Genomic DNA, 18,047 nt, shown 5'->3' with positions numbered 1-18,047 from the left:
CTGGGCTCAAATTGGCCTGTGCTACCTTTAGGGGAGCTCAGTCAGATGAAAGGTTCCAACTAGCGGAATTGAAAAGCAAATCTTTTTGTTTTGTAAAAGCTGCCCCGCAGATAGCATAGGTGAGGTGCTGTGGCTGTGGCAGAGATTCCACGTTAGAAACCACACACAGCTCAAGGCAACATCTGCTATTGCCTACTTTGATTTATTCTTGCTGTTCCTGCTCATTAGGTAGTTTTGCACACCGGTGACCCCTTCCTGCTCCTGACGCACCAGCTCAGCAGCATGCAGCTTTGCCCATGTGAGTGAGCTGTGTGCTTAGTGCCAGTGGCACCAGCCTGGCTTTTGCACTTGACGCTGTCCATAAGGTTTGGTCCACACGAAGTTTCCATTACATGGGTTTTATTACACCTTTTTTCGTAACATCAAGCCAGATCCCTACCCTGAGTCCTTTGTGCCTTGATGCCTGGCAGAACACGTATTTGGGGTGCAGTCGTGTTTACTTGTAGGTCTGCACGGTCTGCAATGACAGGGCAGGTATCTAGAAGCAGGGAGAGCAGAGGTCATTATCTGGGGGGACTGAAGTCCTTCCTGCCCCTCAGGGAGGACATGAGGAGAGCACCACTTGGAACCTTGAGGACCCTGACATGCTTTCCCCATTGCAACCAGCCCAGCCCAACCTCCTGCACTGCTGCAGGACTGGTACAGCTCCTAGGCTCTGCCCTTGCTCCCTCCACCCCTCGTTTCCCCAAAACCACGCGGAGTAGCACAGTGTTCCCCAAAATGCACGGACCTGGGCAGGGGGGAAATCAACAACAACCACACCGACCATCTCAGCTGTGCTACTCTGCACAGCAGTACATGCACAGCCTCCTGGGCAGAAGCCTGAGCTGTGCCATCTTCTTCAGGCAAAAACTGGCCTGACAGCCCCAATAAATACTGAATAAATAGAGCCAGCGTCAGCTGAGTGCTGGCAGGATGCACTGAGGCACGCGGGGCGGCCGTGGGGTGCACGGTGCTGCTCACTCGGGCAGCAGCTCCTCCAGCTCCTGCTCATCCAGCTGGTTGGTGGTGACAATGTGGTCGAGCTGCTTCATGTACCGCTCCAGGTCCTGCATGAAATGGGGGATGCGAGCCTTCTCCAGGACACCAAATTCCTTCAGGCGGTTCACATCTTCGTAGGAGACCTGGTGGGAAGCAAGGGGATGGATCAGCATGTGCAAATGAAAGGGTTCTATCCCCCTGCGACCTTCTTTGCCTGCCTGGCTGGGTTTTCTACACTCACACTGGCCAAATGGGACCATGGACTGCCACGGGATGGAAATGAAGGCTTCAGGTAAGTTTTGAAAGAAAGACATGGGAGAAAAAAAACATCTGTGGAGGCAAAAATGCAGGGCAAGTATTTGGCTGAGCGAGGTCTCAGCTTTGGGTAAATAGGTAGACAGGAAAAGCTGGTGATCCCTGCACCTGAGCTTTGGGTCAGGGCAGGATGGGTACAGCAAAAGAGGAGCCAAAGACCAAACATGAAGAGCTGTGCCCCTACGTACAGGGGCTGGTGAGGAGAGATGTGGAAGGAAGTGAGATGGTCTCACAGAGCTGGAGCCAAGGCTGCGTTCGTATACTGCAGGCTGACCATAAAACCTGACCATTTATGGGCAGAAGGAAGGCAAAGCAGAAAGGGCTCCTGATAGTGCTGTGTCCCTGCTGGTGCTGCATGCAGAGCTGCCTGCACATGGGCTGCATGTACGCTGATGCTTGATGCTGCTGTCTGGACAGAAGGTGAGACAGTGTCTGATGTAGTGTCTCAGTGCCCTAGGAAAAATCCTATTTGCTCTCACCAGGACAGCACATCTGGCTGCCCAAAACCAGAAAGCCCCTTGCCAGTGTGGAGCTTGAGCTGTGACCCCAGGCTGTTACCTTTCCAAGAGCAGCCAGTAATGGGAAGTCGATTGTCTGCCGATGTCGCAGGATGCGGAGAATCCCATCCAGGTACACCTGGTCCTTACTGAAGCAGCCTGGAAAAGATAGAGGGCCTGGGAAACACCAGGAGATGACTCCAAGATAAACCTTATCTTCCCAAATGTGTTGGGGCTGGCAGGAAGGAAAAGACTCAGAGGATGAGCAGAGCCAGCACTGGGGTCCCACACCAGGGAGAAGCCTGGGCAGCAGAGAGCAGCGAGGCTCCATTCCCCAGCCCTTAGGAAACAGGCACTGGAGTCTCACCATTTTCAACATGCTTTGTGATTGCTTTTTTTTAAAATGCTAGAATCTAAATGCATCCTCAAAATGCTTATCTTTTTTCTCCTTTGGCTCTTTGAGAGGCTGCGCAAGGAAGGGCTAAGATCCATCAGACTGGGAGCCACGGGGCTCCCCAGGATGCCTCATCCATCCCTGCCTGATGGACAGCAGCCAGAGAGATGATGGGACAGCCGGGTGTTGAAAAATATACCACAAAGGAAAGTATAAATCTATAAGAAAGCAGAGCTGGGGATGAGGAGGATGAGAGGGCAGCAGAGCCATTGCATGGAAGGACTGTCTGGCTGGTGATGGCAAAGCCACCCAGCACCAGAACGCATCCACTGAAATACAGAAATCCCTCCAAAACATTGAAGGCTTTGTACCTGGCTGTGAGGTGTCAGTCTGGCCCCGCTTGGCCCGCACGCAGTACTCCCACCGGATGCCAGCATCCTGGACGTACTGCTCCAGGTCCTGGAAGAGCGCGGAGAAGGAGAGGCGGCTGGCCCTCTCAATGGTGTAGTAGAGCAAGGCTGCACGCCAGAGGAAGGGCTGCTTGCGGAAGAGGACACTGTGCAGGCTGGCCAAACCTTCCTCTGTGGGGTTGGCAGGCTTCAGGCTGTACTGCTTGCGGCCCTCCGAGCTGTGCCAGGGCTGGCGGGTGTTGTTCACCCCACGGATGTAGTGGGTGCCTGAGGAGACAACAGCAAGCACTGTCAGCTGGAGACAACTTGATGAGCCTGAAAAATCTCAACCCTACTGCGTCCATCCTGCCTGCTATCCCCACATCTCCATGACGACGGCCACTGAGGATGCTCAGCATCCTCCCTACTCTGCCCACGGTCCCCCCATTGCCCCACTGACCTATCTCATGGCGCAGCATGCCCTCCAGCCAGAACTGCCGGGCTCCAGACAGGTTGATGGCCAGCGTCGGCCGGCTGTCCTCCACCATCATCACAGCCTGCGACAGGAGATCATCGGTGAGCTGCACCACTACCTGCAGAGGAGAGAGGAGGAGGCAAGCAGCCAATTAGCGATCTTTCACCGGCTCAGGACCAGCAGATGGTTCTTTGGGCAACTCTTCAAAAATGTCTAAGGGAAACACGCTACAACTATTCCAATCCAGAGAGGAAATATGTCAAAACTAGAGATACCAGGAGGCTTCCTTGAACTGATGAGGAAATGATGACCTGCCTGCTCTAGGTGGGTGCTTGAGTAGAAGGTTGGACCCGATGGCCTCCAAGATACCTCTCAACCTCGAGCATCCTGTTTTTCAGAGATTCTGTGAAATGCTTGCCCTAACACATTTGGTAATATTCCTGCACCCTGGGAAAGCCAAACCACATCCACTCTGTGGGCTTGCAGAGGGGACACACGTGGTGATGGTCACACGGCTCAGCGGGCACTGCCCCTGAGATGTAGCAGGATGGGCCTGGAGCCCAACACGAAGTACCTCCTTTCAGCTAATCGCAACCACAAAATCTGAGCAGGCTGTGGGGAAGCTGGCTGCCCTGCACAGCCCATCCCCAGCTTCTCTCCAGCTGCAGACGGCTCCCAGTGTGCTGCAGGACCAAGGCAGATGGATAACCTCCCTAAAACCCAAACCTGGGAAGGTGCTGTGCGCACAGCTGAGGGCAGAGCGCAGCAGATTTGCACAAGCAGCATCAGTGTGCCACCACATGTTCCTACTTCTGTAGCTGAAGTCTACACTTTAGGAAATGCGACACTATAGGAAATGAAGCACAAAGATAACAATCACTTTGTTCCAACAGAGCCTTCTCACCCATTCCTTGAGCACCGCATGCACAGCAATGGGAATGTTTCTCATGGGCTTTATCTGCTTTGCAATGTGTCCTACTTCTAGAGCACCTGCCAAAAATATCTCACAAGGGAACCTAGCTCCATTTTCACATCTTCATCTCCTTTTTATTATCGCTTTTAACTCTTCAAGAAAAGAGCAACAACAACAGATCCATCCAACACACTTGCAGCAAGAGCTGCCAGCCGCACACATACAGCCACGCTTCCCACCTGGACATTTGTCTGCTGTGATTAACAGCACAACTGGTGAACGCCTTTACGTAGAAAAAAATAGCTCACATCAGCATGATTGCTCTCTAACCCATCCTGGAGGTGGATCTTGTGCCTCTCCTGTGACATGAAGAACCAAACTCCATATAGCCAAGCACACAGGAGGTGTTTGCATTGGCACATACCTCAAAAATCCCTCTGCCACGTATGTGTGAACTCTAAAAACCATCTGTTTCATAGCTGTCCAGGTTGAAAAACAGAAACCTGACAATGTTGTAATCCTGAGCAAGACATCGCCTTTAAATTTCTCAGGTTTCACTGCAAAATTGCTAGCACAGCCCAAACTGAAGCACAGATTTACTGCTACGTTATAGCTTTTGTCTCTTTTTCTTTTAAAAAAGGAGAGGAGACTCAATCAGTTGGTTTTAAACCCAGATTTATTATTGTACAAAGCTGTTCACTAAAGCCAGAAGCGCAATGTAACAGAGCAACACCGACTACTGGGCAAATTAACAGCATAAAAAGACTTACATGGCAATGGTTTAACTGGATCACATATCTGAAAGACACAGAGAAAAGACTTGCTGCTTTACTTTTAATGTGCACATCCCTTCAACTTTACTTCTGTTCCAGAAAGCAATTCAAAATAAATAAAAGTTGTCCTTCCACTGCCCCTCCCCACATCCGGCCAGCACTCAGAGGTCACTGCTCCAACCTCAGCCTAAGGCACAAGTCCTGACCCGGGACCCCAGTGAGCTCAGTCCTGCAGATTTTAGGAGAGGTGGCTGAAAACTGGAGACATTTGCACATAAGCAGAAAGGAGGAGGCACATAGGAGCCAAACTCTGGTATTATTTTAACTAATTCCTATCCATTATATCAACTCGGTGTGATGTGAACACAACAAGCATTGCAATCCCAAATGAAAACAGCTGAGGCTGAAATCCTGGAACCTGGGAGGGGAAGGGAAGACAAGAGAGAACTTAAAGACAAAAATGCATTTCATTGTCATAGCACTACTTCTGCTCCTTTGAAGCCATTGCTGTGTTCTTCAGCACAGAACTAGTGCCTGAACTCCTGTGACAGTCCTCTGCTGTTTGACCTAGAGCTGCTCCAGGGAACACAGGACTTGATGTGCTGTGTCAGCTTCTGGGGCTCAACTTCAAGGACACCATCTAACACACAGTGCTTGGCTGGCTGGGACATCTTGCTGCCTTGTCACTCTTAGTTGTCCCTACAGGAAAAAAGAAAAACAAACCACAAGGAGGTCGGAATTTAGGATATGAGATACAGGGTAGTTGCAGAAAAGATAACCTCTTCCCTAGCATAAACGTTCTCACTTATACCTGCTTTCCATCAGCCTGTCTAAAAAGTAAATAATCAGAAAAATAGACTGCCCAATTGTCCATGCTATGGCAAATTCCTCAAGGACAATGACTTGTATTCAGTGGTTTTCTATGTCCCCTCTAATGTCTGTTCCACTGGGAACTGCCTCATTGGGGTTATCCCAGCTGGCAGCTTTTGGGAGGGTGTTGCTCACTTGGCATCCCCTGAACAGCTCAAGTTTCAGTATTTGAAAAGCCAACTGTGAAAACAACACTGTAAGTGCACCCACGCAAGTGAGAGAGAGATTGCATAAACCCAAGAGTTTAACTACACAAATCAAATTACTGAGGTCAGTGCTCCACGTAGACCAACTCTGCTGTTCTGATGACATCCAGCTCTCCCCTCCTGCCTGTACCTTCATCCCCACCACTAAAGAAAACTAGCCAGCCTTATGATAACCTGATCTGTCTGTGGCTCCTTCCTCTGCTGTAAGGAGAATGCCTTGCAGAAGAAAGCAACTCTTTCATCTGCAGCACAGGTTGCTCTTTATTTGATAGGAATGGATCTGCTGGAAGTTCAGACATTTTTCTCCCACTGCTGACCACAGGAGTGACACAGGGCCTATGGATTTTCTCCTCTTGTATTTCACCCAAAGGCAAAAAGCATCCCTCAGACCAGCTGCAGATCAAATTGCTTCTTCATACAGCCCTGGTTTCTAAACCTACGTTCATTCTGATGCGCTCTAACAGTGGGAAGAAAGCATTCTGAACACCAGGGTTCTGCTCAGTGGTGAAGAAGTAGCCAAAGAAGTGAGTATTCCCTGCTGTATGGGAACTGCTGAATCACAGCCTGAACCTCTGATTGGCCACCTGAAGCAAGCAATGAGTCAACCACAGGAGCACAGGTGAAGGCAATTCACCTGTGCTACCAGAAGGGGTGGAGCCTGGCTGCACCTCTCCTAGACCCATTTAAGAGCTGACTGCCACTGAGGAAGGATCCCTTCCTGGAGATCACTCCTTGTGGAGAACATTGTGAGCCTACAACATCGGTAAGCATTTTCCACTTATCTTTCTATTGTGACAATCTTACTTAGCCTAAAACTCTGCAAGCCAATTGATTTTACATCTCTGTACATCTATTGATCGTATACCCTGCTCAAGCAGGACTTTGCTGGATGGGGGTGGCACCCCCAGGGATGCCTAACAAGGCCTTGCCCCTGCTGCTAGCGTCAATCTTGGCCAGGGAGGTCCCTTTTTGCACAAAGTCCCTCTTCGAGAGACTCACAGAATGAGGTGCCTCAGCTTTAATGAGCTGTAAAAAACACCTGTGACAGCACTCTGTTTAAAAGGTTGAAAGCTGAATCACTTTCTCTGGATTTATCTAATCATTGCTGGCTTGGTAACCCTATCAGATCACTGTACAAGGGGTCCTGGGGAAATCCTTCACGTGTAGGCACAAGGTAACCATCAGGCATAGAAGGCACTTATTTTTTCCTCTCTTGTGGTAAGGAAAAGGTAAAGACAACACTGAACCCAACTACATGAAATGGAATCTCTTTTTGTTTCTATACAAGAGGTAGACAACATCAAGTGAAGTGATTGGGAAGCAGATTCAGGACAAAGAGGCATCAGTGAGCTGTGCAACCTGTTGTGGGAGGTTTACAATGGCTCAAATCTGTTAGACAAATGAGTGGATTCTGCACACAGGAACACTTTCTCTGGAGTAGAAGACACTACTCTGCAGAGGCAGAAGGCCATGTGACACTGAGAGGGGAAAAAGGTGAAGGTCTTCTGAGCAGGTTGGACAGGAAATGTGTTTGTTTGACAGTGCAGTGATGGTGTTGTTTTGTCTCATCAGACAGAAGCTCCAAGAACTGCTCCACGCAAAGACAACCCTCTGGGTGCAAATCTGCATACCTCCAGGGAAGACTGCATCTTGACTGCTCGTGTTGCGCTGCCCACAGCACATTTCTGGATTCAGCAGCTGGCACTGAAACCTGATGCTTCCACTGGAAAGCACAGATCCTTGCAAGGTCAGTGCAATTCTTATCACCGTTGTTTCACAGAGTGCTGAGCTCAGCTTCAGCATCTTCAGAACCCTGTGCACTTTCTGAGACCCAGTTCCAAAGCAGAACAACGTATTGTAGAACCCAAGGGAGAAGAAAAGAGATTGTTCTAAGGCTGGCCTTTTGCTGAGTAATCAAGTAAACTCTGCACAGCAATTGCAGCCTGACAGACAGCATCAATTGCCTTATTTCAGGACTCCCCAGTTTTGCCCAGATACAGATGCTGTGAGAGCAGAGGACTAAAACTGTAACCAAAGCCTTATTCCTGGAGCAGCAAGGCCAGCTCTCCAGATCTACAGCTTCTCTTGTCATCAGTACTCACAGGTTGGGCCCAAATTTTAAGCACAAGCTCCAGCACATCCTTGTGGTCCATTAAGCAGTCTGTCCAATTTGCGGGTGAAATGACAGAGAAAAGAGCTCCCTAAGAACTGCAGGAAGAAGCAGAGCATGCTGGTGGGGCCAAAGCCTCGCAGCAGCACTGACAGCGGTGTGTGCATCTGCTCTGTATGGGCAGGGTGGGGTGGGGTGGGCCGGGCCAGCACTACTGCCAGAACCTGAGGACACACTAGCCAGCATTATTTAAGAACATTTCACAATGCCTGGATTACTACACAGTACTTACCAACGGTCAGAGGTTTCTTTAGTGCAAACTGAGCAGCTGGGAAATCCATGAATAATGGAAAGCAGGCATCTGAGCTCCAGCAGCATCACCTCAGCCCTGAGCCAAAACAGAACAAGAAAAGACTCAGAACCTGCAGCTTGGATTACAACAAAGAAACTCTTGAATATGCAAAGTTCACTGCAGTGCAAATACTTACCCATAAACACGCTCCCTGGGGTGCTGGAAACTGGCATCCTGCCTTCATCACAGCTCAGACCATCCCTCCACACCACAAGTGCCAGGGATGGGGGCACAAAAGGAGCACTCTGCACTGACATCTCCTTGGCAGCCAGTGGCACCAGCCCTGCCCATTTGCGGGCAGTTCAGATCGCTGATGCACTGAAGTGACTTTCCTTTCCTACCACACTCCCAAATAACCATCTTCTTGGCAAGTTTTGGAAAGACTCATCTAGATGCTGCACAAGTATTTGTCCTGGGACTTCACTTGGGTCAGGCAACTCTGTTTTTGTATTCCCTAAGGTGCTGTTTACTTGTTGATTAGCTGGAAAGAAGCAGCACAAGTTTTGATTTTGTGTTTCTGGTTGCTGCAGGGGTTGTAGCTGAAGGTCTGCAGTCACCTTGCAGCTCAGCCAGGCAGGGAAAGCAGCAGCCATGCTTGTACACCCCCAGCCCCTTGCAAACATTTCTGCCACATCAGAGACAAACTTTTGACTACATTTTCCTCAGCTGCAGACCAATAGCCCACACTGCAACCCCAGCCCACAAATAAGCAACACCATGAGGTTTCTGGGCTGCTCCCAGTGCCTAGAAGTCTGTAGCATAGGTCAAACAGGCGTGGGAGCTGTCTGGAGTTGCAGCAGTGTGGCACAGCCCAGCTCTGTGCTCTTCCAGGATTGATGGAGAAACTACTGCAGGGCTGAGAACTGTGTCAGGAAAATCCATGCTGATCCCTCTGGATCACGGTGCCTCCTGCACCCTGTCAAAGCAACACTGCAGCAAAGGTGATGGGAGAACCAGAGGGTGCTGGCAGCGACGCAATGCCTGGCAGCTCAGAAACCTGTGGGGCCCTGTGAGATAGAGCTTCTTTTTGTAAGAAACCCATCGTGATTAGTGAGCACACAAAAGCAGCAACAGAAAAGCAAACAGCAGTGAGGAACAGACAGGGTACAGCAGAGAGAAGACAGCAAACAGATAAACAGGCAGCGGGGAGGGGAGGGGGGGAGGCGGCTCTGTGAAGCTGCTCTGTTCCTCAGCAGGGTGCAGAAATGGCAGCAAGTTTTTGTCCAGCACCAGAAGCAAAGTTTGACAACGTTTGCTATTCAAAGCACAGGTGAAACATTTCCCTTTTTCCTTCCCCAAAGAAACTCAACGCAGCCTGTAGTGGCTGGTTCATAAACTGATGCTCGAATGGTTTTAGAAGCACTTATCAAAAGTTTCAAAAAAAAAAACAACACACAAGCCACGTACCTTGCACTCCAATGTACAAACATAATAATTGAACCCTTAGATCCCTTGAACAAAGGAAAAATCATACAGGGCTAGACTAACAGCTAAGAAAATAAATCTTTCTGCCCAAATAGAGCTCAATATGTTTTAGATTAACAAAGAAGAATACAACAGCTGAATTCAATCAATTAATCAAATTAAGAGACAGAACACAATTGGTCCAGAAATACTCCTCACCACTTGGATCTGGGGCCATGGAAGTGTTTGGCAGACACACTGCAGGCAGGAATAGGAGCAAACTCCTTATACAAAGCCATGGGGCATCCCTCTTCCCTGTGAACATCCAGCTGCCAGGAATCATTCTTGTAACACAGATAAATCCTCAGACTCCTCACCCTGCTTTATAATCCCAGTGAGCTCTGTTGTGCAGAAGGAGAGCAGCTTTCCAACCAAGCAGCTTTGACAGTGGCATCAGCAGTACAACGCAGCAGGCAGAGACCACAGATATGTTTTGTTTCCACTTTTTCACCGTGACTTTGAGATGAGAGAGAAAGGCGGAGTGCTCCCGACAGGCAGGAACCAAGAGGTGAACAACAAGGAAGGAAGGAATGTATTTATACTGCTTATTTGAATCTTCCAGATTTTTGGCTCAGTTCCTTGCAATTCCACTGTTACAGAGCAGCAGGAGTTCTGAGCTGTCTGGAAGGGAGGGTTATTTGGTTAAATTCAGGAAGCCAGCTGAAAATCCCTCCTGCTTCACCAGACCCAGGCTTGCACCCAACGGGCACCCCCAGAAAGCAGCTCAGGACGTGCAGCAATAAGTGGTAAGAGATGCTACGAGCCTTCCACCCTCCATCCCACACAGCTGATTTACCACTAGTAACATCTTAACAAGGTATTTTCTAGTCTTAAAAGAGTTTGAAAGCACCATAACCCAGCATATGCCAAAGAAAAGCCGGAAATCTCTCCCCCAACTCTGCCTCTGAACACATGAATGAACCCAGCTGCTACAGATTTCTGCCATACCACTGCTAGCAGAAATAGGTTATTCATCCCAATGGTAATTGATACCTCCTGGACACAGCAAAATAGCCTCAGCCCTGCTTGCCTGTCCACGTAGACAAGCAGTAGCTCTTCTCCTTAAGCTCAGCTCCCTTAGCTTAGAAGGGAGATATTTCTGGAATGAGAAATGCAGGCAAATCGGTGGGGCACTAGCACCTGCTTCCTAACTTCAGGACTGCAAGCCAGGAGCCGTGCCAGAGATAGAAGGAAGCCACAGTTCAGAGCAGAAAAGCAGAGCAATTTACTGCAAGGCAAAAGAGAAAGGCAGACCTTCTTCTTCCCTTCGTCCTTTTCTGCTCCAAGCCCTGCTATTCTGTACAAGCCAGCTTCAGGAACAGGCAGGGCAGCTGCTGGTGCAGCCCTCTCTGCTGCTCCACTCTTTGCATGTGGCTCTGTGCAAAGAGGTGCTGCTCTGCTCTCAGCTTTCCAAAACCTGCACAGAACACACTGGCCTTGAGTGTGCATCAGGCAATGGCCAGGTCAAAAAGAAATCCTATAGCTGCACCATGTTTGCCCAACCCATATCCAGGCTCTTACTCTGCGCTGGCCTCTTCTGGGAGCCACAAATGGCCTGAAGAAGCTGCTCAGAATGAGCTCAGTGTCTGTAAAAGCAACACAGCAATGCAGAAGATTGCTGAATTCCTTTGTGAAATACTTTTGCAAACAAAATTGCCACCAAGTTTGTTTACAGAATCCTCAATTACAAACTCAGGTCTCAGCTACTGCTTTAACTCCTGTCCTGAGACATGAATCTCTCAAGCTTCTTTCCCCCAGCAAGTATGTTTCTTCTTTGTATCCAAAACACTTCTTAATTCAACTCTTATCAGAACTGATGCTTCGCTGAACAAGAGCAAAGCAGAAAAATATTTTGCACATTTATTTCATGAAAGATTAAAAAAAAAAACACAAGGACAATGATTACCTCCCCTGTGCAGCCTTCCTTCTGCATGTACTTTCGGATAACAGACCAGATCTGGCACTTGCTCAGCAGTCTCCCACCAGTGGCAACTTCGAAGCTCTCATAGGTCCCATACTTCTCCAAGACAGCGTGAATGATCCTAATGGCCTGTAGCACATGTAGAAATGAAGTGTCAGTCAGAATACCTTCTCCGCTCTCAAGTGCCATCTTCTACAGTACCAAAACCCCCAGGTGTAACAGAACCCAGCTGAGGAAATCCCTGATAAAGGGTTCAAGAAACTATTTAGCATCAAGTGCTTGTGAGATGTTTCTGTGGGGGAGAAATGGAACGTCTTGTTGGCAGCTGAGTACCAGCATAGATCAATACATAACACAGTCAGCATGGCCCGTGGCACACACTGTCTTCATCTTATTGTCCCTCTAATCCTCACGAGTGTTCATTTGCAGAACTGGGCAAACCAGAAGTGAAACAGCCTCACTGTACGTAGCACACTGCCTCTAGATGCTAAAGCCATGATTGTTTTCATCTTTTCTGCTTCCACTTCTTCTTTCAAACTCCAGTGTTTGCAAATCTTATCAACTTGCTTATTAGTTTCTTATTGCAACACTGGATTGGTTTCAGGAACTCACAGCCCAGAAGGCACTTGATACAGCACAGCTCCTGGCACAGGACATCTGCTGGCCTGGCACGAAAGTAGCAAGTATGAAAACAGAACGGGTTCACGACTGGTCACTCTGGAGCTACAGAAGAGATCTTTGTTGTGCTCTGATAGCTCAGGACAAGAGAATTAGTATGAATCAGCTGCAGAGAATTTTAAAAAGAAGTGAGGAAGTTGTTAAAACCACCGTGTGGCTCAAGATGTTTGTTCTTCACTGGCCACCACATCTGCTTTGGAGAATTTCTATAGAAATAATGATTTCAACAGAGTACTCAGGACACAAAAGAGTCAGGAGTGCAGACATGCTCCCTCTGAGCGCATGAGCATGCCCTGCAGTAAAGCTCCCACAGAGAGCATCTCCTCGGGCAGCAGTGCTGCTTCTTCCAGGCTCTCAGCACAACCACGCTACTGCAATAACAGCACGTGAATAAAAGCAGCACGTGCTATTTTAGTAATGTTACCCTCTATACGAGCACTTATTAGCATTTTCTTTCCCTAAAGTCAGTATGCACCGAAGTCATTTGCAAGCAATGACTAGTCTGTTTATTAATACACATTCCAATCTGGGTGACTGCAACCACTCCTTTGCAGTTGTTTTGGAGTCTTTCAGCAGCTTTACTGCATCTGTAAACCTGCCTGCAAGACGCCTGCTCACCTGCTGCTGCAGGACAAAATGCTACTGCTGAGCTGTGTGCATTTTACCTGTTCCTCCCGAGTTCTGTCGTCCTCTTTGTCATCCAACTGATGTTGTTTCAGCAAGTTCAATCCCTGAGGGGACCCCTGCCTACTGCAAGAGGGACAACATACGCTGAACTCAGGTATTTCACAGTCTGGAAAAGATTGTGGTGCCAGAGTTCAGCACACCTGGGCTGACTGCACACACAAGCCAGGCTATGAACCACCAGACACGGCTTCAGCAGGGAACTAAAAGCACATAGTTACACAGTTAACAACAGGCCGGCTGGCACTCATGCTCTCTGGCAGTGTACTTGCTAAAACTCTTACTCCAAGTGTCAGGACTTGCCTCTTTACTGCATTAGTTCCACATCACCAGCTTGCACTGAACCTCACGCCACGCACAAACAAGAGGCCAAGTTCACACCGAGTGTAGGAGCTGATTTTGTGGATCAGACTTGGTCTGTATTATCTGAGGCCCCCTCCATATGCACACCTGTCAGGGAGCACTGGAGGCTGCAAGGAAGCCCTCTGAGCCCAGGAGCAGATTGCCCTTTCTCCTGTCACAGTAAAACCTTGCTAACTGCTGAAGCTACCAGCTGGAGCCCTGCAGAGGTTACATTCCTTCATCCTCCCTACTGAAGCTTTCTTGCTGCTAACATCTGACAGCTGCTCTCCCCCTGGGGAGGTTTGCTCTCCTTTTGCCTCTCGCAGGAGCTAATGACCAGCATCACCTCAGCACGTGCTCTTGCAGCAGCTCAGTCCTGCAACAGCCACAGGACAGGCACTGAACTGAGCTGGGAGAACCACCAAGGCCCCTCCTGCTGGCTTGCAGAAGAAAAGGACCATTCCTTCTTATCACCTTTGTTTACCCACTGTGAAACTTTGTCCCCCACTCCTTAAGATGGCAAGCAGCAGGCAAAGAGGAACTGAGTACAGATGGTGCACAAAGCTGACAAAATAGGCATGTACTGCAGCAACTCTCAGACAAGTCACAGACAGCAACATTCCTAAGATAGCACATTTGCTCTATGAGAAGCTGCTGAGCTCACGTCAGCCCTTCCTGCCCGGTCAGTGGCCTGGCTGGGCTGGGAGCAGGAGGCTGTCACCAGCTCAGCCACAGGCCACGTGTCAAGGGACAACAAACACTCAAGCTGTGCTCCAAGCCCTGTGTTGATGCTGTTCTTATGCTTCCAAGGAACTGGGCTGCCAACAGTCTGCTTGATCTCTAATAGCATAGAGGGGCTAGAAGGAGCCTTCTGATTTTTCTGTTTCTATAAGAAAAGGAAACAAAACAAACTAACAAACTCCAAACACCTCTAAAAACAAAACCAAAAGCAAAGAAAAACAAAGAGCCCTCCAAAAAAACATCAAAATCCCCAAAACAACCCAGCAAACAAAAACAGCCCCCAACTAAAATAACAAACCAAGAATCCAAAACCAAACCAAGATAACTTACAACCCCAACAACAACAACAAAAAAACAACAACAAACCACCAGAAGACAAACCCCCAAATACTCCACAACGCAGAACAGTTGATTCAACAGAACTGAAGGGGACATCAATCTCAAAACACAAAAAATAAGGACAGGGAACTGGTTTGCCTGCTCTTGCACCAAGATGTTAAATGAGTACAAGGTGCTGAGTGCAGGCTGCCAGCAAAGGACTGCTGCCACCACCGCTGCCAGGTTCCTGTCCATTTTCCCTTCACCTGAGCACTCACCTTCCACAGCTCTCACTCCTGACTGCTACATGCTGTGCTTCACTGAGAAGGCAGAAGAACCTCTGTTCTCCCAAGATGCATTACAAAGACAGAGAACTTGTAAAGATAGGTAGAAATATTTAATACTAATATCTCTTGCAGTGGGTGTGAGAACAAGATGAGAACACTCATGCTGTTTATGAACAGGTAATTTCATTCCAAGTAATGCACAGAGACAATTTCAATTATTCCCATTTGAGAACACCGTAAGCCAGCTGTACCAGAAGAGAAGTGGAGAAGTAGCTCTGGGCAATTCAATTTACTGCATTAGTCAGAGACTCAAACACACTAAAACACAGGAAGGTGTGAAAGAAAAGCCACACCGAGGTCATTAGAGGAATCCAACCATCTCCCCTGAAACAGCATTGCTGGCACCAGTTTAACTGGGGCAGAGGTGTAGCGCTGGAAATGCCTAGATGCCTGGAAAGTTGTTTACAGAGACCGAACAATGTGGGTAACAGTCCTCTAGAGAAGTAGGAAGCAAGAGGTGACGTGGCTGCTGTGTGCAGGCAGAGCATCGAGGAGCCCACTCTTTTTGCCTCCTGCTCTGATGACCCAGTGCTCTTTGTCTGCTGCCATTCGTTTGTGATTGCTACCTGTGGCAGAGAACAGCCAGGAATATTTCAGTAGCTTATAAAGCAACTGAAGTGATAATGAAAAAGACACAGACTGCTGTAAGAAGAGCCTACAACCTAGCTGCCATCCACAGTGCTTGCTGATAATTATGGGTTAAGGGTGCTGCCATGCAGGACAACCTTTACACCTTCCAGAAAACAAACCAGGCTCAGCCAGCAGGATGCAGGCTGAGGGCTGCTTTGCATGAAACCAGCCAGATGTTTCAGTTCTTGGTCTGTCAGTTCTAAAGCAACAGTGCAAAGGTTCCCTGCCAGCTCCCGACCACGGCTGCAGGTCTGTAGGCAGTATGAGGCATGGAGTATGATCCAGCCCCAGGAGTCACTCTCTTATCAGCTACAGAAGGTGTATGTTGAACATGTAATTAAAGGACAGCTAAGACAAGCAAAACAAAACAAAACAAAGCAACAAACAACCCAGAAGATGATAAGCAAGGTCACACAGCAGCAGCCAGGACAAGGAGCAGGCGAGAGGGGTGCCTGTATGCACGGCATGTGCTGCAGCTTCAGCCTGGCCGGCCTTAGTGGTAGCTGCTGATCTCAGAGCCAAGATAATGAATCATGGATCAAACTTCATCATAGACCAGTTGAGTGAGAAGAGACATTAAAGCCCACTCAGTCCCAACTCCTACCACAGGGGTGACAATTCCCACACATCAGGCTTCCTAGGGCTCCATCCAGCCTGGCCCTGAACACCTTCATGGATGGGGCATCCACAGTCTCTATAGGCAGCCTGTGCCAAGGCCCGAGTAAACAAGTTCTTCCTAACATCTAATTAAATCTCTTTTACTTTACAGCTGTAACCCCTTGTAATATCACTACACTCCATAATAGTGAGCCCTTCCCCCGCGTTCCTGTAGGCCTTTATGTTGGCAAAGACCTCTAAGATCACCCAATCGACAGCCACGTCCCCCACTGCCACATTAACATGCTTCCTGAACCCCCCCCGGGCAGCCTGCTCCAAAGCCTCACTGCCTGTTTGAGAAAAAGGTTCTCCCAGCACCCAACCTGAACCTCCCCTGGTGCAGTGTGAGGCCATCACTCTCACCCTACTGCTGTCACCCAGGAGCAGAGGCTGAACCCCTCCCCACGTTCTCCTGCCAGGGCTGCAGCTCCCCCCCCGCCCCACCCCATTCCCTCAGCCGCTCCCATCGGACTGCGCTCAGATCCCTCACAGTTTAACTCCCTTTAGCTCCGCTCCCTTTTCTGGACACGCTCCAGAGTTCCTGTCCGGGTCTGTCCCGCATTGAGACGCGGCCCCATACAAAGGGCCGATCCCCTCCGCTCCCGCAGGCTGCACCGCTGCTGACACAAACCGCGATTCCTCCGTGCCCAGCCGAGCTGCCAACACCGCACAGCGGAGCCGCTCCGCGCCCCGAGCATCCTGCCGTCCTCCTCCGGCCGCCCTCACCTGCGCCACGAAGCGATCGGAGGCGTCGCGGTATTTCTCCAGCACGGCCTCGGGCACGGGCTCGGCGTATTCGAACTGCGGATCGTAGGCGAAGCGCTCCCTGAAGAACCGCTCCCGCTCGGTCTCCACGTTGCGCGGCCGCAGCGCTACGAGCAGACACGGGCTGCGCCTCCCGGCCCCGCCGCCCTCCTCGCCCCGCGCCCGCGCGATGTGAGGCAGCGACGCGGCGGCCCGCATCCTCCCGCGACCGCCGCTCCGCCGCATCCCGGCGCCGGTTTCCGACAAACGCCGGCTCCCCCGCGGGCAACGGGGTGAACCGGACGCCGCCGGGCGAGGCGGTGGAGAGGGGCACGAGCACAGCCGGGAGCCATCGCGGTCCGGCAGCGCGTCCAGCCCTGCGCGGCCCTGCCCGCCCGCCGCCCCCGGGTCCAGCACCATCGCCTCCAGCGCGACGGCGGCCCCGCTGCCCCGCCGCCCCCTCGCGCCGATGCGCGCAGCCAATCCGCGCCGCGCCCGCTGTCTCGCAGCCAATGGGAGAGGCGCGTGGCTGGAGGCCCCGCCCACCGCCCCGCCAGGCCCAGCCCACCCTGTGTGAGGCGGCGGGAAGATGGCGGATGCCGGCTCTGGGAATCTGGATGGTTTTGAGCTTCTTTGTGCGGTGGACTCAGCCCCGTATCCCAGATTTTGGCACGTCTGTGGTTGTGCCATAAGGCTCTGGTGGCGTGTGCCACCACTCCTGAGGTGCTGTCTGGAAAGGAGAATCCCACGGGATTTCCAAAGGAGGACATTGAGACTGACCCCGAGCTCACGGGATCACCCCAAAATCAGATCATACATCTGAGAGCACCGTGCGAACACTTCTTCGACACTGACAGGCTTGGGGCTGTGGCTGCGTCCCTGGGGAACCTGGTGGTGAAGAACACATCCCCAGCATCCAACCTGACCCTCCACGGATGCAGCCTTGAGCCTCACGCCCCATCTCCGCTCACCACTCACACACTCACAGAACGGCTGGGTTGGAAGCCACCTCAAAGCCCATCAAGCTCCAACCTGGCTGACCCCCCAGCTCAGGCTGCCCGTCGCCCATCCATAGCCTTGGGTACCCCCCGAGATGGGCACCTATAGCTCTGAGCATCACCTCACCACCCTCTGAGTGGAACATTTTCCCCTGATACCTAAACTAAATCTCCCTTTAGATTTCCAT

At 50.4% G+C, this 18,047-nt stretch overlaps 1 protein-coding gene and 2 long non-coding RNA genes across 4 annotated transcripts; 1 reads left to right on the top strand and 2 right to left on the bottom strand.

Moving 5' to 3' along the window:
* Window positions 1-382: 382 nt before the first annotated feature.
* Window positions 383-17,380, bottom strand: MATCAP1 (microtubule associated tyrosine carboxypeptidase 1). Of its 2 annotated transcripts, XM_010718031.3 has the most exons (7): window positions 16,844-17,380; window positions 11,706-11,849; window positions 3,097-3,229; window positions 2,619-2,924; window positions 1,915-2,012; window positions 1,024-1,184; window positions 383-538 (listed from the first exon to the last, which is right to left on the bottom strand). In XM_010718031.3, the coding sequence occupies exons 1-7, from the start codon at window positions 17,279-17,281 to the stop codon at window positions 436-438; spliced, it is 1,383 nt and encodes a 460-aa protein (XP_010716333.2). In that variant the 5' UTR covers window positions 17,282-17,380; the 3' UTR covers window positions 383-435. The 2 variants fall into 2 exon arrangements, 1 of the variants encoding a protein (XP_010716333.2); XR_014886029.1 differs by lacking the exon at window positions 383-538 and having other exon boundaries at window positions 1,137-1,184; window positions 1,915-2,465.
* LOC109369698 (uncharacterized) lies at window positions 4,683-10,110 on the bottom strand. The gene is made up of 3 exons (XR_002119115.3): window positions 8,472-10,110; window positions 8,276-8,371; window positions 4,683-5,496 (listed from the first exon to the last, which is right to left on the bottom strand). It is a non-coding gene; the product is annotated as an uncharacterized LOC109369698 (long non-coding RNA).
* On the top strand, window positions 5,412-16,228 carry LOC146543460 (uncharacterized). Its single transcript, XR_014886031.1, has 2 exons — window positions 5,412-6,636; window positions 7,446-16,228. It is a non-coding gene; the product is annotated as an uncharacterized LOC146543460 (long non-coding RNA).
* Window positions 17,381-18,047: the final 667 nt, after the last annotated feature.

The sequence above is a fragment of the Meleagris gallopavo genome, chromosome 13, assembly GCF_905368555.1.
Source record: "Meleagris gallopavo chromosome 13, MGAL_WU_HG_1.1, whole genome shotgun sequence".
Lineage (NCBI taxonomy): Eukaryota > Metazoa > Chordata > Aves > Galliformes > Phasianidae > Meleagris > Meleagris gallopavo.
Note: the sequence above shows the minus strand (reverse complement) of the source record. Positions and strands in the feature narration are given on the sequence as shown.